This window comes from Strigops habroptila, chromosome Z (assembly GCF_004027225.2).
Source record: "Strigops habroptila isolate Jane chromosome Z, bStrHab1.2.pri, whole genome shotgun sequence".
NCBI lineage: Eukaryota > Metazoa > Chordata > Aves > Psittaciformes > Psittacidae > Strigops > Strigops habroptila.
The window spans coordinates 23288054-23315086 of record NC_044302.2 but is presented as its reverse complement, the minus strand read 5'-3'; the positions used below and the strand labels follow the sequence as shown (position 1 = coordinate 23315086).

The window sequence follows — 27033 nt, the reverse complement described above, 5'->3', positions numbered from 1 at the left end:
TTCCCCACAAGGGTCTGAGAGACTCAAGAGTGCCCACACATACACAAGCATGTGCACAGCAATGCCTACATGCGTGCCGACCGCACTGCAGTGCTGCGGTGGGGTGCTGCAAAGCCCCTTGGGCCTGGCTCCTGCCCTAGAGCTGCTCTGCTGCGCGAGCCCTCCCGCAGGACTAGCAAGCGGAGGTCACAGCGGAGCTGACACCTACACCGAGGCGAGCAGTCCTGGCACCAGGCACCTTTCTAACGCGCTTTCCACTCAGTGTTTGCATGTCAAGTCTCATTAGCTCCACCAGAAAAGTGCCACTAACTGGTTTTGGATCCTTTTGGATCTTCTTGTTTCTCGTGCTGTGGTAATGTGTACCTGTGACATGAGTGGGTTTCAGTCTGAGGGACACAACAGGGCTCCCCAGCTGGTGTCCCCAGCCTTCTGCCGCCACTGAGCGCTCTGCCTCTGGTACAGAGCTGTGGTGGCCATGGCTTGGGACATGTGCCCAGACCCTGCATCGGTGCAAGGCACCTGGCCAGCTCTGGCTGATTATGCCCATACAGGACCATCGCCTGCGTGCTCAGGCAAGACATCATTTTCTCAGTGAACCCAGAAGGAAAAACAGCTTTTGCCAACGTCTGCTGGGACAGTCACAGGGCGGGTCAGCTTAATGCCATGCTACCTGTTGTGGCTGTGGCCTCACATGTCCTGGTGGCACACACAGAGGCATATGCATGCAGGAAAGAGCACAGCACTGGGGAGGACACTCAGTCACAGCCACAGTGGCAGCTACACAAGTGAACTCTGCTATGGGCCATGGCTCTTTGAAGCTGTGAGTACTCTTGGTTGGAACTAAGCAACACCATTAACACCACTTCCTCTCTCCTCCATGCTGAAGGAGATGTACAATAGAAAAATTAAAGAAAATAAGAAAGCAAACACAACTCCATCAATTAAGACCATGCACAGCAGAGCATTTACCAACAGCCAGTGACCACCATCAGCCAGCACAGCAAGCCCACAGTGCTGCCCTCGCACCACAGGACTGAAATGAATCAGCCACAGGGAGCCAAGGAGGGGTGATGGGTGCCCTAGCACTCCACTGTTGTGAGCTCCGCGAACCATCCCTCCCTGGGCAGAAAGGCTTTCTTCCGAAAATCACTTCTCAGCCTGCTTTTTCCTCTTTTTTCTTTTTTTCTTTACCTGGCACTGCTTCTTCCCTCACTGTCTCCTTCCCAAGTGCCTCAAGTACCAATGCTGCCCTGATGCCTGCAGTCCCTCCATGGATCACAGCACTGCTTGGACATCTTTGTGTCTCTGAATGAACACGCATCCTCTGGCCCCATGTTCCCAGAGCCCAGAACATTTTTATGATTTGACAGCAAATAAAGCAAGCTTTCTGTGGATCTGGTCTTGAGACATCCAGAGCTCTGCAGTCAGTGGAGCTGCCTAATGATAATGCCTCTGTAGCTGCACCTTCAGACACAGATGCTAAGCAAACTCAATGCCCACAGCCTTCTACGTCTTCTTTATGCTCACTCTCACAGAGTTTGACTGAGGGTTTCCTCAACAAATCAGTTCATGTAATCCTGGCTCACAGCCTCCATTCGTTCAGTCTTATGGCAGTGTTTTCCCTCTCCATCTCTCAGATTTCATTCCTCAGCCTGTCTGTGCCAGCAACATATGGGATAAATTTATTGCTGAAGTGCATACTGCTGGAAAACCCTCCATCTAGCTGAGTGTACTACAGGGTTTAGTGCTGTAACTGACTGAAGCACTTCATGGGGCTGATTTCTGTAAGGGTCTAGTAATGATATGATGCACTAAAGGGCATCCCACCTGAGCAAAGGGCGGGCAGGACACCCCAAAGCTCAATGCTGGTCTTGCTCTCTTCTCTCCTTGTAGCCCCAAAGGGTCATTTCCTTCCCCCTCACTCAGTGACCTCCCATGAAAGGGAGGGGCTGCAGAGAGGGGGCAGCAGCAGGCAACTCTCTGTCATTCCCAGACGACCACCTGCTGCCAGCGGTGCCTTTAAAGATGCTCCCCAAGGAGGAAGATTCCCTCAATGAAGACTACGGACAGAAAGTCCAGACCTCCTGAGGAAAGTAGTTTATAAACCCCAGCTGAAATAGTCTCAAAAACCAGAAAGTACTGCCAATAAGCGTCTTCTCCAGAAGTATGGCATGCATACTCAATGGGCCAACTCTCACTGCCCTTTCTCACTGGGAAGCACCCCCAGCAAGTATAAACAAGCTGTGGCTGCCATGGTTTGGGAAGTGGGCCAGGTGCAGGTACCTGCCTTGCACATACAAGGGTAGGAGTTCAAAGTTTCCCCTCTGCAGCCCTGACCAGGACATGCATGCTGCCCATGGTGCAGCCTGTACCCCTGGTTAGTGGGATGGCACTGGTGGCTCTGGCCAAGAGAGTCCTGATGAAAGCCTTAGGGCCAGCTAGGCCTAAGCACCTCAGGTCACTTCATCCAACGGCATCCATTCATCTTGCAGGGCAATTACACTTGCTGTGCCCTTCCTAAGTCCCCAGCCCAACTACAAGCACCACTGGCCTGAGCGTGCCAACATCTGCTGAAGTTTCGGGTTTGGTCTTCTCAGTGTTATGTGAATTAGTGCATGCCACATAGCCATGCCACTGAGGAAACAAATAAAAGAAACATGTTTGCAGGGCAGTTCACCCAGTGGGTGAGGACCCACACACTGCTGACACTACCTGCTGTTCCCTCACTGGGCAGACAGAAAGAAAGCCCAGGCACCGAGCGGTGGTGTCTCCCTCCACAGCTGGCATAACTCAGCCCAGTTGGCTACAGAGCCATCACCTGCACCCTCACTGCCTGCTGTTAAACCCTTGTTTCTTTTCTTTTCTTTTCAGCCAAGGCATCGGATGGCCTTATCCCTTCCTGAGCTCACAGAGATGTGTCTGTTCAGGGTGCAGACAACATGCGCCCCTCAACCAGGAGCTTATGTGGAATCCCCATGCGACCAGCATCCAGGCAGAAACGCCTTTGCACCTTTTTTGCAAGTGTGCGAGCAATCATGGGGTGCTCAGAAAGCAACAACACCAATGCAATGATTCAGAAGGTTCCCTGTGTAAATTGTCAGTGCTGTTATTTGTCTTCAGTTAAAATCGGGTGTGTATCAGCTATTAATTGCTGAAAGATTAAAATCAGAACTTTTCTCACTGGTAAGTTTGTCACAAAACTTACTTCTCGGTTAGGGGCACAGTTTGAAGGACTCTGGCCAAAATTCCTGATGAGCTCCATGAACATCTCACTGACGTCACTGAACCAGTGGGACCTGGGTGCCCCCATGGCTTTTGAGGATCTAAACATACCTGCCCTGGAAACTTGGAAGAGATGGCTGCATTTCCATAGTGTGAGAAGATGCCACTGGAGTTGGAGAGGGAGATTCTCAAGAGGTCATTGGCCACTAAGGACACCAGACATGCAGCACAAACCATGAGGTGGAGAGGGAAGAGAGAGAGGAGTGTTAACTCAGGAGCTACCATACCAGGGAAATGCTTGCATTGCTGGAAGCAAGTATTTGTACTTCAGTGTTCATCCACAGGAATGCATTTCAGGTTCAACACCAACAACCCTTCTTCAGCCTTGGGGCATACACAGGCAAGCATCAACAGGACCCCTTTGCAGTGCCTATGCTGCTCTGGGTGGATGATGGTGGTCAGGTTGGGCGTAAGGCAGCTACAGCCAGATCTTCATGCTACTAGGGCCAGGGAGCTTCTCCACTGCCCTCAGGAGGAGGGGATGAGGTCATGCCTGTCATCCATACATCCAGACTGAGACTGGCTGCCCCTCAGCCCCGAGGCAGGGGGAGGCTGCAGGGAGAAATCAGCAGTTCTCCTGTCTCCATGAAGTGGCAGTGACTGGTGTAGCTGCTTAGTGGGTTGTTTGTAGCTGCTCTTTTCTCTTTGTTAGCCCCAGGAAACTGCACACTGAAGGCCATGTCACATTTAGTGCTCCATCTCCGAGGAGGAGGGAAGAAACGTGGAATTAACAGACCAAAATTCCCCCGGCACACATCTGGACTAGGGCAGCTTGAATTTGAAATGCCTTCACTGAAACACACAGACCCCCAAAAAGAGCACCCTTCCCTCCAGTTTGCCTTCGAAAGCATGTGTGGTTGCTCCTGTGCTTGGTGTGCCACACTCAATATGACCATTTAACAAAAATCATTACCATGGTATTCCCCCCCCTTCCTCTCAGGGCGTTCATAACTGGGTTTTAGCACACAGCCTATTGAGATGTACGTAAGGTGTCAACTATTACTCAGGAATTCCTTCTTGGATGCTGCTTAGCTTAAAACCAGCACTGAATTTCTCTCAGTGCTCGTTATGATGACAAATGAACATAAATTAATATTAAACAGTAAAGTGTCACAAAACTGCTCAGGTCTTTCAGTTGCCCATGTGTTTGATACCAGCATACAGTATGATCACATACAACTGTCAGATAGGATGCTGTATACTGAAATAACATTGGCCCGAAATACAGCCACAGTGAGTGTTAACCTGGTTCAAAGTTGCTTAAAGCTTACTGAATTCTTTGAATCAGTGCACCAGTTTCAAAACACATTTTTAGATGCGTTTTGAGTTCATATTTGTACAATGTTGCTGCTTATGCTTAAGCCATTCTTATAGTAACACAAACAAGCAGGTATTTACAGTGGTGCTTTTGTAAAATTGAGCTGACCGGTCTTTTTCTTTGCAAGCAAAAAAAAAAAAAAGGGAAAAAAAAAAAGAAAATTGCCTTGAGTCTCACAGCCTGTTTCAGTGTGCAGCAAGAGGAAGCCTCCCCAAAGGGAGCTGCTCACATCTCTTCCTTATCCCCAGATACAGCCACGGCACCCGCAGGCGATGAAACCAGTAGCCATTTGGCTGCAAAAGACATGAAGCCACTGCACGTTTCTGATCACACAGGGTGTCAGGAGAACCACTTCCTCCCGCTTCGTTTGATTTGAGACCCAGTCAACATGACCAGATTAAATAACATAACAATGATCAGTTCACCAAGTTTAAAGAGCAAAATTTCAATTAGCATGTGCCTACTAGATACTTTCTCCTTCCCTTGCAGCATGGCTGGCACAGCTGCAGCAAGGTGGTCATTGTGGTGGTCCCGGATGGTGCGTGCAGTCAGTGCTGGTGCCCCAGGCTCGGCATCAGTGGCGGTCATAGGCTGCAGCGGTCGCTGGTGGGGCTGCCCCACGGGCTGCAGCGCTGTAGTAGTACGGGGAGCCTGCAAGAGACAAGATGACCATAAAGAAGACAAAAGCGGAAAGGTGCCAGCTTGCAGCATGCCGACACAGGCGGCAGAAAGCTCTCCAGCCTGAGCTCAGACTCACAGCAATAAGGGCCGGGTAATTAGAATAAAAATCACATTCGTGCACTCTGCATGAGAACGGCGCTACTGTTGCTTTGCATCTCTGCTGGCTGTAGTGTACCTGTTTCATTCCTCCACTCAAAACGTTAGTTTCATTTACTTCACAAAAACAGTCAATTTCTTTTTCAGAACGGAAGGCGAAAAAATTCCAGCCCAAACACATCATCGCACTCTGACATCTCTCATTTTTTACCCCTCTTTTGAAAGAATTAAGAGGTTGAACCCCAAAGCATTCAACAGATTTCATTGGACTCAACAGTAATTCCTCTTTTTCTCAAACTACTCCTATCAGGGAATAGTCCCCCACATTCTGCTTAGCTTTGACAGTGACCTTGGAGCTTGTGCTACTAGATCTGCTTTGGGATCACCCATTGCACCAGCCTCTGCCTGACCAGGGAGAGCCCTTCAGCATCCAATACATTTGCTGAGCTGAAATTGCCTCTAGAAAGTATCAGTGACTTCCACTTGGTAATGAATCTGAGCTCAGAAAGTGGTTCACAAACTACCTCCAGTGAATAACGCCTCATCTGATGAAGTATCTGATGTTCCAGATCACAGCTGTTTAAATGGACACTTAAACCTCAAACTGATCAAATTTGTGCTGTTTCTTCATTGAATACATGTGTTAAGCATTTGAATGAACCATGTGGGCTAAGCTTAAAGCTTCACAGATTGATAAATGCTGAAGCACTCGTTTACTAAGAAAAGGCCTGAAAAATGTCAGTGACCATTTTCTATCATGCAGGGCTAAGTACAGGTATATTGGGTGATCACCAAAGGATCACTTGGAACCTGGACCATTTGCTTGAACGAAGAAGAATCTCTGACTTCAGACGAACACGGAGAGATACCAACCTGTCCAGATAACATCAGCTACTAAAACCCTTCTAAGTGCAACTGCAAGAAAACCAACTCTGATTCAGCATGACAAAAGAGTCACGCAAAAAAAATTTTCAAGGCGCTACCTGTTTGGTCTCCAAGTCACCAGCAATCTCACATGCATGAGATGCAAAGCAAGCCACAGCATGGAAGAAGCCCCCTAGAAAGACCTGCACTTGGACATGTGAGTCTGACACCCCCAGACATGTTTGGATGAGCAACAAGGGGCCAGCACAAGGCACAGCTCTGGGGAAGACTGGGCTGTAGGGTCTGGTTTCACAAATAAGCTCATCCAAGAGCCAGAGGCCATCCTGAACTCCCTGCCTTCATCTCACTTGGAACAGCAGTCTGGCAGACACGGTTGAGGGTCTTCACAGCCAGGGACATGACTTGTCACAGAGGGGGTAATTTCTGCAGCTCTGTTGAGGCAGAGGACCTGGCCCCTCCAGGAGGTGATGCCACCAGACCTCAGCGGGGCATGTGGACCCCTCAGCAAATCATGGGTGGCAGTACAGCCAAAGGTCCATTTTCAGCCATTTGCTTCCCACCTCAGACTATAGCAAACCCTGCTCTAGCAGGTCCAATGGCTGCCCCGCACCTGAGCACTGGCTGAGCGTGACAGTGTCCTGGCCGTTCCACCACCACGGCCCCGTCACAGACTCTGAAGCGGGAAGGAGAACCCAGCCGGCATGCCCCGTGCTGCTTGTTGTCTGCTCTCCACTGAGTGAAGGAGCCTCAGCCTGGGAGGCTGAAGAATCTCCTGGCCTCCCCTCCTCCTGCACAGACTCCAACTAAAGGCTTTGTTGTTCACCCCAAAACTACCTGAGTGATTACTTGAGGGCTGCTGTTCAAAAGCTCAAGCACAGAGTGAAAATCGCGTAGCCAGCCTCCAAGAGGAAGCCCACAGACATTTCCTTTTAACCACTGACTCAGGATGATGGTGTAATTGCAACATGTAGGGCTTTCTTCACCTTCCCCCCAAATCAGCTGCCTGGAGCAGTTTCCAGGGCTGGTGAAACAAAGCCATGCTGCCAGAGAGAACACCCCAAGGAGACAGCCCCACCAACTGAAACATCTCCTGAAAGGACAGGCTCTTCCACCCTGTCTCACTGCTATGGATCCACTAGGATCCATCCCACAGGCAAGCCCACCTGCTGCTTCTAAGTTGCTTTTGTTCTGAGCGTCATGTCAGGAAATCAGCTCCGGCTTCATCGCCAGTGTCCTACTGCTCATTTCCAAGGGAGCACAAGCCAGTGCATGTGAAAAACAATGCTCAGCCAACACGTGCTGTTGCACTCCTTGGCACACCCACATTCAATGTGCCCTTGGCACAGCCATGGAGAACAAACTTCTTTGTCATGATCAGAGTCCTACCTGCATGTGATACTCTGTTGCTGCAACCCGAATGGGTCAAAAATTAGGGGATTTAGCTACAGGAACATGGCTTCTGCATCAGAACTTGGGGCTGTGCATTCTGGGGAGCCCAGTTCATCACTTCATGCCTCTTAACAGCTACTCCTCTTGCCTGGGAGTCCTTAGGAATCATTTTGCACTGCAGGGCCAGCAGCACCTTGGGGTGTAAAACCTTGCAGGCCCATGAAAGGTTAGCTGTCCTCACCCACCACAGCATGAGGAGGTTGATGGGGAGCAGGGGGAGGGTGTGCTCAGCAGACACCCCAGTCCATGCTGGCACTGGCACTGCCCATGGCAGCTCAGCTCAGGTAGACAGGTAGAAAATCCAGGGAACGGATCCAGTGGCACCAAAATTTTCACCCTGATCCAGTGCAATGCATAGGTCCCACCAGAGACAAATGCAGCACTTCCTGAAGTTTTGTGGTAAAGGGGATCTTTTGAGGGTTAGGCTTTCTCCCTCCCTCTTCCTTCACTGCTGTTCTGACTCAGTGCCAAAGCCCAATATTTCTCTCATGCTTTCCAAAGGTCTTCTACTTCCCTCAAGTTTGATTTTTCCAGTTTGCCTTTCAGCAGTGAAATCACAAAAGCTTGTATTTAAAGTGAAAAATGAAAACATCACATCACAAAGCATTCACTCTTCCTGTCACCATGCCCCCATCCAGAACAAACTTGACTTGTCTTTCTGTCATTTTTCCTTTCTAATTCATACTTCCATCATTTTTTTTCTTGACATCGCCATTTCTGGTGCCTACTTGTTCTCTCATCTTTCCACAGAAGAATTGAACCTAACACTAATCGACCAGCTTCGAGCTCTGCCCTTGCACAATGCCATGCTGGCATCGGGATGGCACAGGTAAACCCTCTCAGTCAGCACGCAGGGACACAAAACCCACCATGAGCAGCATCAAACTGAATGCAATGAGCAAAAATGGTAAAGAAGTTATTGCAACAAGCCAGCACAAAATTGAATCGTTTTTCTTCATCTGTTACCTGCTCTTAGCATGCGTGTGTTGAGCTGACTCTATGCCGGCGTGTGCCAGGACACACTGACAGTGATGGACTAAGCCCCAGGTGCACACGCACTTGCTTCGCATGCGCTTGTGCATGCACCTCCGTGTGCATCCCTGTACTGTACCACTTGAAGAAAAAAACGAACAAGATCCCCCTTTGTCCACCTCCTCTTCTGGCTTTGAGATAAAGACATCAGCTGCAGCCACCAAATCAGATGACACACAAGCAGCCAGGGTTTGTGTCCTTTTCCCAGCACATCCCCCTGGAAACTCAGGGTCCTCACTCCAGCTGCAGTCAGTGCGACTGAGGCTGTCACGCCCCTGCTGCAGAGCTGTGTGTGGGTGCCGCTGGGGCTGAAAAACCAGACAGGAAAGCAGGAAGACATGGCAGACCTGCTGCAAACTGACTTGTTCTTCTTGTTCGATTTCTTGTTCAGCCTGGAGAAGAGAAGGCTCCAGGGAGATCTTAGAGCAGCTTCCAGTGCCTAAAGGGGCCCACAAAAAAGCTGGAGAAGGATTTTTCGCAAGAGCCTGTAGGGCCATGGCAAGGGGGAATGGCTTTAACCTGACAAAGGGGAGACTGAGATGAGATCTGAAGAAGTTCTTCCCTGCGAGGGTGGTGAGGCCCTGGCACAGGTTGCCCAGAGAAGCTGTGGCTGCCCCATCCCTGGCAGTGTTCCAGGCCAGGTTGGACGGGGCTTGGAGCAACCTGTTCTAGTGGAAGGTGTCCCTGCCCGTGGCAGGGGGTTGGAACTGGATGAGCTTTAAGGTCCGTTCCAACCCAAACCATTCTATGATTCTGTGATTCTGCCCAGCTTCCGCTGGCCATTCCAGAGGACTGTAGCTTGGTTGCCTCACCTTCCACAAGAGCTATGGGGCACAGCATTCAGGACTGCCCTGGAGAGGAGGGAGCACTGTCACCTATTTGCATCAGCTCCCATGCCAGCTGTGGCAGATGTGGGTGTTCTGACCGGGTCAAAGGAGTGGGAAGCACCACAGCCAGGGCAGAGCTAGGTACAGGCAAAAGAGAGCAGCTGGTGCTCTGCTGGGGCCTGGCAGCCGCTCCCCATCACTTCCACACCAAGAGCATGGTCCTGTGGAGACAGTGTCTCATGCCTCTCACAGCTGCTCCACACTCATGGGACAAAGACTGGGGACTAACGAGCAAAGCTTTTCACCTTTTTCATCTCTGTTACTTTCTCTTTATTCCCTCAAAAAAACATTTTTCGACCCAAGTATCCTTTCTTCCTGACACTCGCAAATCACAGCATCTCCCACTTTCGCTCCTCTTCCACAGGTCTCAGCCTTGTGTGATTGCTGCAGTGCAATACTTCCTTGCCAGCACAGGGAATTAATTGAATATAGGCACTGTTAAGTGCTTACAGTATTACACTATCATCTCAGTGAAGGGAGCGGGACTTCGTAAAACAAACTCTGCCAGTCCATGTACCAGTCCTGATTAATTTTGTCAAGGTTTCTGCTTTGAGGCTGATACTGCCAGAGCTTGCTCTCAGGAGAGAATTATTAAATGTACTCACGTATACTCCTGAGAAGAGTGGAAGCATCCTGGACATAGTATAAATTAACCTCCTCTCCACTGCAGGTGCTCAGGCTCGTCACATGGCGCCTTCTGGGTGTGCAAGGATACCTGAAGCAGGTTTTTAGGCTCTGCCACAGATTCCTACTTGCCCTGAATTACCAGTGGGGTTAGTGAGCACCCAGGGAGAAGGAAGTGCAGGAGCAGGCTCCTGAGACACAGGCAGAGCTATGGTTAAGCAGGATCTCTGCAGGGCACAAGAGATGTGTCTGACCTGCAGTTTAAGGCCACACAATGAGACATTCTCACTCAGGTCTTACAGCTGTACTCAAGAAAATGCAGTGTCTCTTGGAGAACCAGCTCAGAAGCTTTGCCCCCCACCACTGTGTACCACGATCAAGCAGGTTACGCTTCCCCATCGAGGTGGCGGGTCACGGACCTTTGCGATGCCCTGTGGGGTACAATGTTGACTCCTAACAAACGCCCTTCCAAACCGATCACCATTTTGCTTTTGGTGCTTTTCTGACTGATGGGCTTGAAATCAAAGGGAATTCCAAGGTTCTGCCCACCAAGACCTCACTGCCCAGCTCTTACATGATTCAAGCAGTGTTCAAGCAGCACAGGAAGGTACAGGTCACACCAGCTCTCAACCAGGTCAGCAATGACAGGAACAGAGCAGAACAGGTATTTCAAAACTATCAGTGGTCAGACAAGGGGATTCCCCCTCCGTAAACGCCAGCGCTCCCAGTTTTGCGACCAGACTGAACTGCAATGGTAAGTTCATCCTTAGGACTTGCTGCAGAACAAAAATCCCCATTTCTTTTCCTGTTTGATGCATTAAAACTTCCAGTCTGATAACTCCAGATCAGTGTGTCATTGCACACACAAAGCAATACAATGTCACCTGTGTGGTAACTGAGTCTGTGTTTATTGAAATGTAAGATTTTGAAAATACCAAAACAAAGTATTTTGAAGAGGATAAAAACAAGGAAGCCAAGATTATACATTTTAATAACACCCACTAGCAAAAAATGCCAGCATTGTTGTCATTATCCTGTGAAACATTTCAATTTCAATAAAGCTGCAGTTTCTGAAGGAAAATGATAGCATCCAAATCTTTTTGCCCTTGCCTCATTTAAACACACGTTCACAGCATGCCGCTGAGTAAATACTGCTGTAGAAATCCTCACCAGCCTGAGACACCAGCCTTGTCTTGGGAGCACGCCATCCTTTCAGCTGTGCTCACACTGCATGCCTCTCACACAGTCGAACGTGAGATGGAATTTGCCTCCAGAATGTATCATCCAAAAAGAATAGGAAAGGGGGTAAAAAAAGAGGAAGAATAGGAAAAAAAGGGAATGGCAGAGGTAAAAGTTGTCCTGGCAGCAGGCGGCTGGCTCCTGACCAGCCTCTGTTTTGGAATCATAGAATCATAGAATCGTAAGGGTTGGAAAGGACCTTAAGATCATCTAGTTTCAACCCCCCTGCCATGGGCAGGGACACCTTGCCCTAAACCACGTGGCTCAAGGCTCTGTCCAACCTGGCCTTGAACACTGCCAGGGATGGAGCATCCACAACCTTCCTGGGCAACCCATTCCAGTGCTCCACCACCCTCACTGTAAAGAACTTCTTCCTTATATCTAGTCTAAACTTCCCCTGTTTAAGTTTGAACCCATCACCCCTTGTCCTACCACTACAGTCCCTAAGGAAGAGTCCCTCCCCAGCATCCTTGCAGACCCCCTTCAGATACTGGAAGGCTGCTATGAGGTCACCACACAGCCTTCTCTTCTCCAGGCTCAACAGCCCCAACTCTCTCAGCCTGTCTTCATACGGGAGGTGCTCCAGCCCTCTTATCATCCTCATGGCCCTCCTCTGGACTCGCTCCAACAGCTCCATGTCCTTTTTATGTTGAGGACACCAGAACTGTACACAGTACTCCAAGTGAGGTCTCACGAGAGCAGAGTAGAGGGGCAGGATCACCTCCTTTGACCTGCTTGTCACGCTTCTTTTGATGCAGCCCAGGATACGGTTGGCTTTCTGGGCTGCAAGCGCACACTGCTGGCTCATGTTAAGCTTCTCGTCAACCAACACCCCCAAGCCCTTTTCTGCAGGGCTGCTCTGAATCTCTTTTCTGCCCAGCCTGTAGCAGTGCCTCGGATTGCCCCGACCCAGGTGTAGGGCCTTACACTTGGCTTGGTTAAACTTCATAAGGTTGGCATCAGCCCACCTCACAAGCGTGTCAAGGTCCCTCTGGATGGCATCCCTTCCCTCCAGCGTATCAACCGAACCACACAGCTTGGTGTCGTCGGCAAACTTGCTGAGGGCGCACTCAATCCCACTGTCCATGTCGCCGACAAAGATGTTGAACAGGACTGGTCCCAACACCGATCCCTGAGGGACACCACTCGTTACAGGTTTCCAACTGGACATAGAGCCATTTACCACAACTCTTTGCGGCGGCCATCGAGCCAGTTTTTATCCACCGAGTGGTCCATCTATCAAATTGATGTCTCTCCAATTTAGAGACAAGGATGTCGTGCGGGACAGTGTCTAATGCTTTGCACAAGTCCAGTAGATGACATCAACTGCTCTGCCGCTGTCCATCAGTTCCGTGGCTCCATCATAGAAGGCCACCAAATTGGTCAGGCAGGATTTCCCCTTAGTGAAGCCATGTTGGCTGTCACCTACCACCTCGTTGTTTTTCATGTGCCTTAGCATGTTTTCCAGGAGAAACTGTTCCAAGATTTTGCCAGGCACAGAGGTGAGGCTGACTGGTCTGTAGTTCCCCGGGTCTTCCACCTTCCCCTTCTTGAAAATGGGGGTTATATTGCCCTTCTTCCAGTCATCGGGAACTTCACCTGACTGCCAGGATTTTTCGAATATGATGGACAGTGGCTTAGCAACTTCATTCGCCAGCTCCTTCAGGACCCGTGGATGGATTTCATCAGGTCCCATGGACTTGTGCACGTTCAGGTTCTTAAGATGGTCTCGAACCTGATCCTCTCCTACAGTGGGCCTAAGGTCTTCGTTCTCACAGTCCCTGCATTTGCTTTCCAAGACTTTTGTGGTGTGGTCAGAGCACCTGCTGGTGAAGACTGAGGCAAAGAAGTCATTAAGAACCTCAGCCTTCTCCAAATCCATGGTAGCCAGTTCTCCTGATAGCTTCTGGAGAGGGCCTACATTGTCCCTAGTCTGTCTTTTATTTGCTACGTATCTATAGAATCCTTTCCTGTTATCTTTTACATCCCTTGCCAAACTTAATTCTAGCTGGGCCTTAGCTTTCCTAACCTGGTCCCTAGCTTCTCGGGCAATGCTCCTATATTCTTCCCAGGCTGCCTGTCCTCGCTTCCACCTTCTATAAGCTTCTTTTTTCCCCTCTAAGTTTCCTCAGCAGCTCCTTGTCCATCCATGGATGTCTCCTGGCCCTCCTGCTGCACTTTCTTCTAGTCGGGATGCAACACTCTTGAGCACGTAGCAGGTGATCCTTGAATACCGACCAGCAGTCTTGGGCCCCCCTGCCCTCTAGGACTGTATCCCATGAAACCTTACTAAGGAGGTTCCTGAAGAGGCCAAAGTCTGCTCTCTTGAAGTCCAGGGCAGTGAGCTTGCTGCATGCTCTTCTCACCGTCCTGAGGATCTCAAACTCAACCATCTCGTGATCACTAGAGCCAAGGCTGCCCTGGAGCATTACATTTCCAACCAGTCCCTCCCTGTTGGTGAGCACAAGGTCCAGCATGGCACCTCTCCTCGTCGGCTCCTCTACTGCTTGAAAGAGGAAGTTGTCTTCCACACAATCGAGGAACCTCCTGGATTGCTTGTGCCGGGCCGTACCGTCCCTCCAACAGATGTCAGGATAGTTGAAGTCCCCCATGAGGACCAGGGCCTGCGAGCGTGAGGCTGCTCCTATCTGTCTGTAGAGCGCTTCATCCACAGAGTCCTCTTGATCAGGCAGCCTGTAACAGATCCCCACCGTAATGTCCCCTGTTGCTGTTTTCCCTTTGATCCTGACCCACAAACACTCTGTTACCTCATCACCCGTCCCCAGACAGAGTTCCATACTCTCTAGCCTATCACTGACATAGATAGCAACGCCCCCTCCCCGTCTGCCTGGCCTGTCTTTTCTAAACAGCCTGTAACCTTCCATTCCGACATTCCAGTCATAGGAGCCATCCCACCATGTTTCTGTGATACCAATGACATCATATTCCCGTAGCCTTGCACACATGTCTAATTCCTCTTGCTTGTTCCCCATACTACGGGCGTTTGTACAGAGGCACCTTAGCCGAGCTCCAAATGAAGCCGACTCAATGGCTGGGGCAGCTGGAACATCTCTACATCGCTCCAAGCACTTATTACAGGTGCTGGCAACTGACCAGGAATGTTGGGATGGATCAATGCTCCCCTCCCCCAACACATCTAGTTTAAAGCTTTCCCGAACAGCCTGGCAAGCCTCCTACCAAAGCAGCTCTTCCCCTTCTTTGTCAGACCAGCTCCACCAGCCTCCAGTAGATCTGGCCTCCCAAATGGAGCCCCATGTTCTAAATAGCCAAACCCCTGACTATGGCACCAGCATTCTAACCATTTATTAACCTGCCAGACACGCCTAGCTTTTTTAAGGTCCTCCCCTTTGCCCTGGAGAATTGATGAAAAAACTATCTGAGCTCCAGAGCCCCTAACCACCTCTCCCAGGGCTCTGTAGTCCTTCTTAATGTTTTCCAGGCTACTGCTATCTATATCTCTAGCACCCACATGGACCACTAGGAGGGGGTAATAGTCAGCAGGACTTACTAGAGCAGGCAGCCTCTCAGCAACATCCCTGATCCGAGCCCCCGGCAGGCAACACACCTCCCTCGAGACTGGATCAGGCCGGCAGATGAGTGCCTCTGTGCCTTTCAAAGTAGAGTCCCCTACTACTATGACCCTCCTCTTTTTCCTGGAGGCACCAGTAGCGATCCTCTTTACTGGTGCATCAGCAGGGTGCTCATTAGGTGTGGTGGGTGCTTTCTCATTAGCCCCCTGCAGAACCGCAAAGCGGTTCTGGGTGGGGACATCAGATTTAGGAGGAAGCCCCTTGTCGTTAATTGTCCTCTTCCTCCTTTTTTTGTTCGTTTTTCTCGTGACTAATTCCCAGCTTCCTGGGTTGCTGCCCTCCTTCTTTCCTATATGAGCAGTGCTAGACGTTTGCAGCCCCTGCGCAGTTTGGGCCTGGAGCAAGCAGCCCAGCTTCCTCTCAGCTTCCCTGGCATCTTTTAGCTCTCCAACAGCTTCCCGCAGCTCAGCCACCTGCTGCAGGAGGACCTCCACCAGGGCGCACCGAGTGCAACCCTGTCCATCGTGCACCCCCGCCTCACGAGACCAGTCGAGGCACTTTCTACACTCCGAGGTCTGCGCCGCAGCCTCCCCTCTCATCGGCTCTGTCTGGGTGCCTACGCTGGCCACCGCCGGGGCAGAGCTCCCAGGGCGAGCCCTGGTCCTGGGGCGAGTGCTCACCCTCCCGCTCGCTGCCCGCTCGCCCTGCCTGCGCGAACTGCCGCGCCACGCCCTGGTCGCTCGCGCTCCCTGGGATGGGTTTTACCCACTGAGGGCTGGTGCCGTCACTCCTGGCGCCGCCCCCTGTGAGTCAGCTGCTCGCGTCAGCTGAGCTGCCGGCTCCTGGGCAAGTCCTGTCGAGGACTTGAGGCTCCCTCGGTCGCTCTTGCCGCTCCGAACTGAGGCTCCGGGACGCTGTGCTTCCCCCCGCTCCGGTGTTAAAGGCTTCCTCTCTGGAGATACTCACCTCGGCAATTGAGGTTTTATAGTCTTCTCCTGACCCATCTTCACCGGCTTCAGGGCACCATGGGGATGTACCCTGCCCTGCACCCTGGCCACCACACTCTAACCAAGACGATTGTTTCAAATGAAGAGCTGAGCAGGTTGTGGGCACAACCTACTGCTGCGGGAATTGAAGTGTCCACCCCTATGGGGCAGCATGGAGCTCCGGAATGGCTCCAGGCTGGTTGGCTCTGGTGCAGCTCCAGCGAGCATGTCCTTCCCTGTCGAAGTGTGCATCCACAGGCAGGAGCATGGTCTGCAGCTCAGGAGCTTCACCAAAAGCCCGCATCCCATGGACAGTGTTGGGGCTGGGTTTTCATTTATTTTTCATATCATGCTAGTTCCTTTAGTGGTTTGCAAGCAAAATTTAAAAAGCCACCCAAAGCCTGGTTTCCCAGGCCTGTCCATGCAGCAGAGTGCTGCTTGAGCAGCTCTCCTGCTTCCAAAGGAGTTACAAAATTAGAAATAAAGAAAGCACGGTGTGCGCTCTTCCCCCTGGGTAAAGCATCTTCCCTACACAGCCAAGCCAAAATCCCACAGGCACTGCCGGCTGTGGCCATGGAAACTGCGAGTTTAAGCGCAGGGACTCCGCTGGCTTTGTGCAGCTATGCCCATCCATATTAGCTGGAGATCTATCTGCTGATTTATCATGGAAGTGCTAACAAACCCTTAAATGTGGCACGGCAAATGGCAGCATTATACCAGCACCATGGCATGAGAGTCAGAGGCTGTCTATTGCTCCCCAAGGATTTGTTTAAGGACAAGAACCATGATGAATACAGCCTGGGTGGTTCAATTACATGGGGACTCAATTACTTAAAACAAAGAAACTGGATGAAAAAAGTATGACGAAAATTCAAAATTATTTCGCTGCTGGAGGTCACATATAACAGCCCTGTCATCCATAAATCTGGAAATCTCTAAGGCATGCTACTCCTGTGTTGAGAGATGACAATTAATTGGTATTTTACTTACTTCATCCATGCAAATTATGCAGGGAAAAATTCTAATTACTGCATGCTACACGTATATAAGGTCAAAATGGGCCAGCATTTGACAGTGGTGTAAAATGGATTATGTTTATCCTTCACATGAGGGGTATGATCCTTGCATGCACCACGGGGCTCCTGCCTCCCTCTGCTTGTAGGGACCATGCTTGCGCCAGTGAGGCTGCACAGGCACAGCGGTCCCTGGCAGACAAGGGACAGATCGGGCAAACACACAACTGAGGAGCAAACACAGTGCGAGGTCAGGGAGAAATGCAAAGTGCTTCAACAAGCAAGAAACAACAGTGATGAGGCTCATGTTTGGCTGTAAACACCTGGCACCCCAAGTTTTGTCTGAACAGGATCCCTTACCCTCAAAAAAATGGGGATCCTGTCTTCCTGCAACACCCCATGCCTCGGAAAGGATTTCACAGGGTGGAAACAGGAAGACAAGAGGTTTGGGCAGGGGCTTCTCGCTGGCAAAAGGCACCAAGAGTATTTGTGCTTCCCAATGGAGACCCGCATTCCCCCATGGGGGCCGAGCACGGGGACTCAGGACTACGCCAGGACACGCATCCGGCCCACCTTATTGGTGGACAATCACTGCCAGGTGGCAAATGACTCACACCTTGCATAGAGCCCCCAAGGCAGGAATGGCACTTACCCAGGAGTCCAGGGTTGGGAAACCTCCAGGAGTCATTGTATGTTGAGTATTGGGGGTGGCTGTACGGGCTCCCAGAAAACTCACTCCCTAAGTTAAAGAGAAAAAGACAAACAAAAGATGATTTTAGACCGCAGTTACCATAGTGGGGGAAAAGAACTCTGCACTGCATGCTGCACTCCAGTGACAGCCTTAGTAAAAGTACTGCTGGCCCTTTCCTCTACAGCCCTATAGGTCTTGGAGCCTGAAATACAGCACAAAGACAGGACTGCTCAGACAGACTCTCTGCTGGCAGGAGATGATAAACCAGATAATCCTCTAGATACTAGGTACCCTTCCAGGCTCTCCAGGAGAACATGGTCTTGGTCTCAGACGTCTATGCATCACTGCAGCCCAAGGAGAGGAATCCCTGCATCAGTTTCAGATGGCTTCTAAACCTTCCAGACAAAGGCACAAATAAGGCTCAGAGAGTTCCTGCTATTTATCTCCTCACCAGCTCCTGCTCCCACCATCTGTTTGTTCTCCTTCACATGTCACCTCCTGTTTCATACTTCAGCTGCAAGCTCTCCAGGACAGAGCCAGTGCAAATGAATACCAGCACCACGGGGCTCTGACCCTGGGCAGGGCACCCGGCTCCACCACCATGCAAATACCAACAGTGCTGCTGATTTATTAGGAAATTTTCCACAAATGACAGTTTCCTGCTCTCCTGCTTTCTTCCTCTTCTCCTCACTCTCCTATACACAACCACATGCATGCACAACACAGCATGGCAGGAGAAAGAGTAGGCAAGAGGAGAGGGCTGCCAGGCTGCAGTGGAAGATGCTTGCTCCCCAGGGGCTGCCTTCACCCCAGCCAAGCGGCAGACCCCTGACACCACATCTCCAGCTCCCCAGGCTCAGCATGTGGGGCTGGTAAGACCCCGAGACCCTCCTTGGGGACCACGTCTGGGTCCCCAGGGCCGTGAGTGGTCTCTTCGGTTCAGGACACAGCTTAGGCTAGTTGCTGACCCAGGGGAGAGGGGATGATGTGTGACCAGTGGAGTTGTGCTGTCTGTCAGAGGGAGCTCTCGGCTCAGCAGCATGGTGGGCTGTGATAGCCATGCAGTCCTGGCAGCCGCTGCGGCCACCTGCAAAGGTATTTTCTGCCAATACAGAAGTAACACAGGTTGGTGTCAAAAGAGAGGGTCAGGTCTAGGGTAGCTCGATCTCCACATGATGCTGCTTTGGTGAAAAACAAGCTGCCTCTCAGCCTCCACCAAAGGATGCCAGTAGATACACTGAACGTGCCGACAACAAAAGCTGCCCATCACCGTTCTACCCCAGGGGGTCTCTACTAACACCTTTCCTGTTTCTCATAGCCCTTCAGACCCATAGGACTGCACCCACCAGGCTCAACCAGCTCTCTCCCTCCTGACCAGCACCCATGGACAGGGCAATGAGACAAGGTCTGAAGCCAGCAGCAGGAAGTGCAGCATGCTCAGCATGCCTTGCTGTGTTGACCATGTTTCATCACAAGCTCAGAGCAGATCCATTACTGCCACTAAGGAATGGCACTAATTCACCTTGAGCCACAGAAAATGGGTCTCCAAACCGTTCTTCCCAGTGAAGTACACTGTATCTACATTTCCCCTCTACTCCCTGTACTTACGGATGATAGATGACTTCAGGAGCTGAAGGTTACCTCTGTCACAGTGCTCACTCTAAAAGACTGAGACAGCAAAGCCAGATAGGTGCCAGGAGCCACCTGGGGTACCAGGGCCACTGGCAAAGGCATCCCCATTGTCTTCCGCCAGCGAGGGAGCAAGCTCCCGCTGGTCCCTTCTTCTGCTTCCTTACTCCTATACCTGAGGCCTCCTGCTCAGCCAGAGCCCTCCCTGCTTGCCCCATTCCCAAAACCCCTCGGCTTCCAGCAAACAAGTGTTTGCCCAAGACTGCAAAGTGCTTGGGCAGCAAACTGGCTGGTAACTTCATGGGTGAGTGATGTGATCTTTCTTAGTCCTTGAAAGTTCACAGCCAGTTCCTCCGTCCTCTGTGTGCCACACAAAAATTCCTTCATCCCTGTGGCTGCCTCTTCTATGGGAAGGAGTTTGCACACACCTTTCCCCACTGGTTTCATTTCTTCCTTTCTACAGGGCAGGAGAAATGCAGAGATTTACTCCTGTTTTAGTTGCACAGAACATTTGCGCTGCCTGACCAGCATGACAAATGAACACTGATGGGAGTGAGCCTCTGCCACATCCTCCCCTGGAGCTGCACAGCGCACAGGCAGAGGGACAGTGCGGTCAGAACAGCAGGACAGACCCCAATCTGCTCTGTGGACTGTTTGCACAGGGTGTGCGGAGCAGCCCACCTAGCATCTCCGTGCACCAGAAGGACCCCAGGCTTCAAACGAAGCTCATGGAAGCTGCCACACGCCTGCACCCTGAGGGAGAGCACGCACATACCCATCGAGGACAGCATAACCCCTCATTTCTGCTGTCCCATCATTCCCTCTCCCCTTTGCACCCATTGCTCCTCTCTTCATCCACGCAAGGTTGCACAGACCCAGCCCATCCCATGCTGACGCTGTGCATGCCGCTGAGAAGGAGGCAGCAGTTTCCATCAATGCTGCAGCAGGGCTGCGGGTGGGAACTGGATGACATTTCATTGTTTCATCCTCTCCTTCCTTGATCTCCTCCCCCACCATCCCACTGCCCTCCTCCCCACACTCACACACAGACACACATGGTGGACCCTCTCTGGGGGATGCTCTGGTGCCTGTCAGGCTGAGGCTTCCAATTCGCTGTTTTTTATGCCTCAGTGGTCAGGGTGTCAAGCTCCTGCAGCACAGACCAGCCAGGAGCTTGAGGAGCCACTGAGCACCTTCAGCTCTGTGACAGTATCGCTTGCTTCTTAACATACTCTGCATATCCATCAGCCTTCCAGGGAAAAGAAAAGAGAGCAAGAGAGAAGGGGGGTCAGGAAGGAAAATGAGAAAAGAAATACAAGAGAGGGGAGGGGAAAAGGAGAAGTGGGGGAGACAGTCTCAAGCCCTACTACTACCATCACAGCACTTGGGCAGCCAAATGGTACAGCCATAAATGAAACTAAGCTAGATGAATGAATGTTCATGCCTCATGATTTCCACCAGATATTCCAATGTCCATCAGCTACACTTAGTGACAGCAGCGCGTAGTAGCCAGCCCTCACCCCATACAAAAACACAATGAATCAGCTACCCAGGAACACACACATGTACATGATGCCTGCCCACACCGCAAGGAAGAGGTAGCAGTGGGACTCATCTCTCCTTCACGTGAAATGGTAAGCCTGGTCCTTATAATAATTCACTGAGACACAAAGACACCAAACCAAGTGCTTCTGCCAGAGCCAGCCCACATCTTGCTTGTACCTGACTCCACACCGCCACAGTGCTCTAGGCAGCTACGGCCCCAAAAAGAGTCAGACCCTTCCATCACCCCCAGAGGTGCAGAGGGTGGGGAGAAGAATGATTCCTGGTAATGCTGCTGCTACAAGTCAGCAACAAGCCCTGGGCAATGCACTCCACCCTGAGACCAAGGGACAGCAGTACAGCCCCCGTGCTCACAGGGTGAGCCCCAAGGGTGGCTGCAAAACCACCTATGGTGGGGGGATGGACCCTCTGCTGCAGGCAAAACAGTGTTATCCATTTTGCAGCATGGTACTGTCCATTCTGCAGCATCCTCTCCAGGGATTATCAACTCATGTTTACCAGTCTGTTTGGTTTTAAGGTAAGCTCCCTGCAAGCTTCCACTGTGATGTGCAGAGAAACTGAAAAACATGAGCTTAAAAATATCAAGAACCAAAAGATAGAGATTTCACGGTGACTTTCAAACTGCCATGGCTTTAGTGAACTGCCCCTGCAGGGGACGGAAGAAGATGCCAGCACCTCTGTGCACTGGTGCTGGACTGGGGCAGGAGGGTGCTGGAACCTTCCTCCCCCGCTGAAAGGCAGAAGGATGGGGCAGGTTTTCAAAGCAGGGAGAGCTTTGACATAGGCCATGTCCAGCCGAGGTGTGGAAATATAGGATGGAGAGACCCTGACCACTGTCACTGCACTACCACTGTTTGCCATGAAGAGCACCCACTGCAGTCCTACTAGGTAGCACAGAAGTAAGGAATGTGTCTTTAGCCTTGTCTTCTTAGGAGCATGTGGCACTTAACACCAGCAGAAACCAGCAGCCTACTCAAACACAGAACATGCTTGTTGCTCAGCTGGTAACTTTGGACTGAAACACAAAATCTGAACCAATACTCAACAAAGAAGTTTTATACGTCACTTCCAAGTTCAATGTGTTGCTTTGGTGTCCAGAGTCTCAGAAGACCCATTAATCAGAAGCTCCAGAGCCTGTACAGCTCAACCAGAGCAAGCTATGTGAAGGCAGAAGAGTCGTTCAGACAATCTTTGCTGTGTTTTCTCAGGTTTCTGCACATGCAGTTGGGACGGGGAGAAGCCCTCAGGATCACGGGGGTGAGCAGTTTTATCCATATGATGGCTGAGGGTAATAAGATGATGTACAACACGTGGTACTACTGTACAGTGTACATTTGTACTATGATACCACATGCAAGTGGTACAACATGCCTTCCTCCTGGTGACCACCACACAACAGCTTCCAGGAAATAACAGCAGGGAGATGGGGAGGTCAACAACAACCCTGTGGCTGTGGCGTCTCTCCATCCAGACTCATCCCAGTCTGGGTCAGCAGTCCCTATTAGCGAGGTCTTTTTGCTATCCAAGTTCCAGGTGTAGGACAGCATCTTACTTAGCCCCTCCATTTGGCAGAAAATTAAACTGAAACAGTAAGATCGAGTTCAGTAAATGCAACTGTACAAGGGGCAAAAATGGAAGGCTGTGGGACAAATATCAGAGTCTGGCCACAAACAGCAACACCTTGCCCACTTCTTGTTAGGGTCCTGGGTAAATTTAAAAACAATCTGCTGTACTTGTCCCCAAGCTGGGCTCCTGCAGATGAACCCCTTTCCCCCTCTAGCCTAACATCCCAGCAGTGAATATAGGTGTCTCCACCTTTCCCTTGGGGCAAAAGACCTTCTTGTAACTTTTTAAAATTAACATTCTCATGACTTATTTGTTTTCTATCATTTTCTTTCATGGAAGTAATCACATGGATCATAAATTTCTTCAGTGAATTCCAATAACAATCATTACCTTGGTAACTAAGATATGCTTGACTGCATGGGGAGCAGAGCTAAACGCTGCACAGAGCCACATGAACACACCCAAGGAGCCTGCACATCATGGACCAACACCATGAAATAGCAGCTATCCAAATGCACCCTCGAAATCTAGCACACAAAAGTCACCGTATGCCAGCACTGCTCTGCACAGCATTCCACATAAAGTCAGAGTGACAAACAACTGTGAGAGACCTTAGAAAAGAAGGAAAATGATCTGGCCTCTCTTGCAGAGAACACTGGCATATTTTCCTCTCGCTAAAGCGAATTTGCCTCTCCACACCAAGCCATCATAGTGGCTCAGGGTGAGAGAAGAGAGGTCTGCAGCCTCACAAAACTGGCCCACAAAACTCAACTCCTTACAAGTCTTCCCCATGTATAGGGGAGCTGGGAAACATCTTTCAGTTAAAATTTTCTTTCACGCAAAAATGTAGTTTTACATCACTAACATACTTTTGCAAATCTGTGACAATTTTGACAAAATCCTTCAGCAAAAAAAGCCCTGTATTTTAAGTCAGATTTTTTCCAAATAAACTTTTTCTTTCTCTTTTAAATTCAGAGAGCTGTGAAGTTTTCAAATTGAGTTTAGTCAGGCTTAAAAAAAAAAACTAAAAATCTTAACTGGAAAACAAACTGTATCTTTGAAGTGAAGTCCGAAATAATTTTTATGGTTGTTTTTCATTTTGATTGAACACTGTAATTTCTCCCAATTCTAACATTCCTCAGCAAACAACAGGATCAGTGATTTATACTGCTCTTACCTGTAAACATCTCTGTAAATATCAGCTGCATTTAAGCTGAGGGACTAGAAACGCAGGGCACGCCTTGGGTGGACCAGCAGTAATCTGGCATGTCTTCTCCTGGTCCCTCATGTTTTCTTTGCCCAGGTAAGTCCCACAGGAGGAAGGACATTGACAACTGCTTTCTGCTCCATGGACCAATCACACTTGGCCGTTTAACATGCCTGCTCAGACTGAGTAGCAAACAACAGAACCGCAAAACCAGGAAAAATTACTGAAGTAGAACCCTACTGAAACAAAAGACGTATTAGAAACAACATTCCCCCTGGGAAGCGGCCGAGCAGGAAAATACACTATATTTAGCAAAACCCTGCTATGTTCTACCCAATTTATTTCCATGAAAATGCCCAGGGTGAAAACCAGTGAAAAATCCCAGGACAATCAAGCTGGATTCATAGGACAGTCTTTGAAGGGCAGGCTTGGGAAATTTTCTCAGGATTGGATTATCGGAAACTGTGCCGGGACAGATTTCAGGTCCAACATGTGAGGGCGATCGCTGCTGCAGCAAGATCCCTCTGGAAAGGAATGGCAGCCTGGGTCAGAGGGCCAGACACACATTCCAGGTGTCGATGCCACGCTTGTGTCTGGCACCCCAAAGAGATGTACCCCTGCACCGGGCCGAGCCAGGTAGTGACAGCAGCCCCAGCACGTCCTCTTGCCCGCCTGGCAGAGCGAGGGCATGGAGCAGGCACCATGCTCTTGCTGCTTCCCTAAGACATGCCCACAGCCGGAGCTTGCTACCTGCTGCTGCCTTCCATTCCAGGGCAGCAGCCAAACCCCTGCAGGCTGGCGGGAGTCCCTGGGGGATTCGCTGCAGCCTGGATCCCAGCACCTCCCTGGCACACGAGCGCTGCTGGCCCCGGGCCGTACTGGTGGCTGGCAGAGCATGCCCCGTTCGCGCCGCACAACTGTCGCGAGACGCGCCGTGCGCCGGGAGCGCCCCCCAGCCAGGTCCCGCGGTCGCCTCAGAGGCCTCGCGTTCCGCCTAAGCGGCTCACGCTGCGCTGGGGGAAAGCGGGTGCGTGTCTGAGGGGAGCAGGGGTAGACGTGGCGTTAGGAGCTTTCTGAGGGATGAAAAACAGTTTTTTCGGGTCTAGAGAAGGGCAACGGAGGTGGTGAAGGGTCTGGAGCACAAGTGTGATGGGGAACGGCCGAGGGACCTGGGGGGATTAGTCTGGAGAAGGCTCGGGGGGCACCTCATCGCTCTCTACAGCTTCCTGAAAGGAGGATGGAGCCAGGAGGTCGCAGGTCTCTTCTCTCAGGTAACAAATAATAGGATAAAAAGTAATGGTCTCAAGCTGTGCCGGGGTGGGGGGATGTTTAGGCTGGATATTAGGAAAAATCGCTGAGAGGGCGGTCAGGCATTGGAACAGGCTGCCCAGGGCAGTGGTGGAGTCACCGTCCCTGGAAGTGTTCACAAACCGTGTAGACAAGGCCCTCACTGACGTGGGTTAGTGGTGGCCTTGGCAGTGGTGGAGAACGGTTGGACTTGATCTTAAAGGTCTTTTCCGACCTGGTTGGTTCTCTAATTCTATGGCAGGAGGAGGCTCAGCACCACGAGCCCCAGAGCTTGCACAGTGCCGGCGCCAGCATGGTTTGTGGGTGGAAGGAGCTTTAATGAAAAAGAAACATTTCCCAAGGGTACTGAAAAATTCCAGTTTGGAAAACCTCTTCAATAAGCTGTTCTGAAAAAAGGAAGCTGCTCTTCACTGTGCCTGATATCCTCCACATCAAAATGGGAAGCTGCTCCTGGTCTGTGGATCCTTGCTTATCTGGTGGTGTATCCAGCAATTTATCTGTTCCCACAGAAAGAAGTGAATAAAGCACTAATAAATGGAAAAGGGGAAATGCTTTCTGTACAATTAATATTTCCTTTTTTTTTTTTTTTTTGAGGATGGAATTGGAACTGAAAGTTTTCAGCGAAAGAACAGCCCTCACAAATATATTTCAAGTACAAAGAAAACTTTCCTTACATGGAACAAAATCTTCACTTCTTGATTTAAAATGAAAAAAAAACCAAACCCAAAACCTGACAAACAGCAAGTTCATAGAGCACTAAGCCCTCTACACTTACTGTTTAAACACAGTGTAATAAAATTATGTCAAAAATTTCATCCAGCCCTAGCCAAGATAGAGCCCCTGGAGCTGCAACAGTCCAGCCAACCAGAAGTACCCAGGCATTCATGGAATCCCAGGCAGTGTTATTAATGCTTCAGAATTAATTAGACAGCGTCTATAACACTGAAAGAACAGCCAGGAAATGTGGTGGTAACTGTTAATCACCATGGCCAGCAGTGTAAGCAGCACTCTGCTGCTGTGGCTGAGCACCTGCAGCACCCTCCTCCAACAAACCTGAACGAACAGTGAAATTTTGCCGGTTAAAACGCATTTCTCTCCTAACAGCAGAAGGAAAAACCGGCTGGAACCACAAAATGCTTCCTTATACCCTTCCTGTTCAGTTACCTACAGACACTTCCACAGCAACCCATCTGGATGGCCAAAGTGGTGCTGGGGGCACAATCCAGGCTCGAGCAGGGGCACGGGGTCTGCTCCATTAGAGGGTGGGGTATCGCACTTGGATCCACCAGCTAGGGTACCGGGGAGCCTGCCACCACCAGCAAGCTCAGGCAGTGTTTTCCTGGATGCTGAGGACCATGCCGTCATCAGCAGCTTCCTCCTGGAAGCATCAAGGGTGCACGTGCAGAAATGCAGCCCACTGGTACAGACAGACACACCAACAGAAATCTGCCGATGCATGTGCACAGGTATGTGTATGCTCTTTACACACGTAGGGAAAAACAGACTTGTAAATCCACTGGTAAATCCAATGTAAGAATCCAGTGGATCAATAGATCACTTATTATCATCTATGATCCCTTCCAGCAGCACATTTACACTCACAAAAAGCACATCCCACTCATGTCTATAACACCTTGCGGTCATTGATCAACAACAGTCTAGGTGCAGCCACCACCCAACCTCTCATACATGTGATTTCAAAAGGAAATTAGCCTGTACACTGGCTAATTTTTCCTGCATATCAGCCAAGCAGAAGTTTATTGCAGTTGTGGCTGTAAGGCACTTGGCCACATACAGACGGTTTCTCCAAAGTTCTCTGCCCCATCAAGACTGCCAATTAACTTCTAATGAAGGTCGTACATAATTTTATGATCATACATATTGGATAGTATTTCCCCCTTATATTATCTTTACATTAACTAGCACCTGCTCAAAGATGTACAATTTTAATGGTTCTGAGTAGGATGTCATATTTTAAGAAAACAGTAACATGCAGATTTTTGTAACACTACCTCATTTCCAAGAA

General features: G+C 50.3%; 1 protein-coding gene across 3 annotated transcripts in view; it reads right to left on the bottom strand.

Annotated features, from left to right (window-relative positions):
* Window positions 1-5146: 5146 nt before the first annotated feature.
* PAX5 (paired box 5) overlaps window positions 5147-27033 on the bottom strand; it is a 137323-nt gene continuing 115436 nt past the window's right edge. For all 3 annotated transcript variants that reach the window (XM_030512665.1, XM_030512666.1, XM_030512667.1), the window contains 2 exons: window positions 17696-17782; window positions 5147-5251 (listed from right to left, as the gene is read on the bottom strand). In XM_030512665.1, the coding sequence (XP_030368525.1) occupies window positions 5175-5251; window positions 17696-17782 (164 nt within the window). In that variant the 3' untranslated portion in view covers window positions 5147-5174. The remainder of the gene's footprint in view (window positions 5252-17695; window positions 17783-27033) is intronic.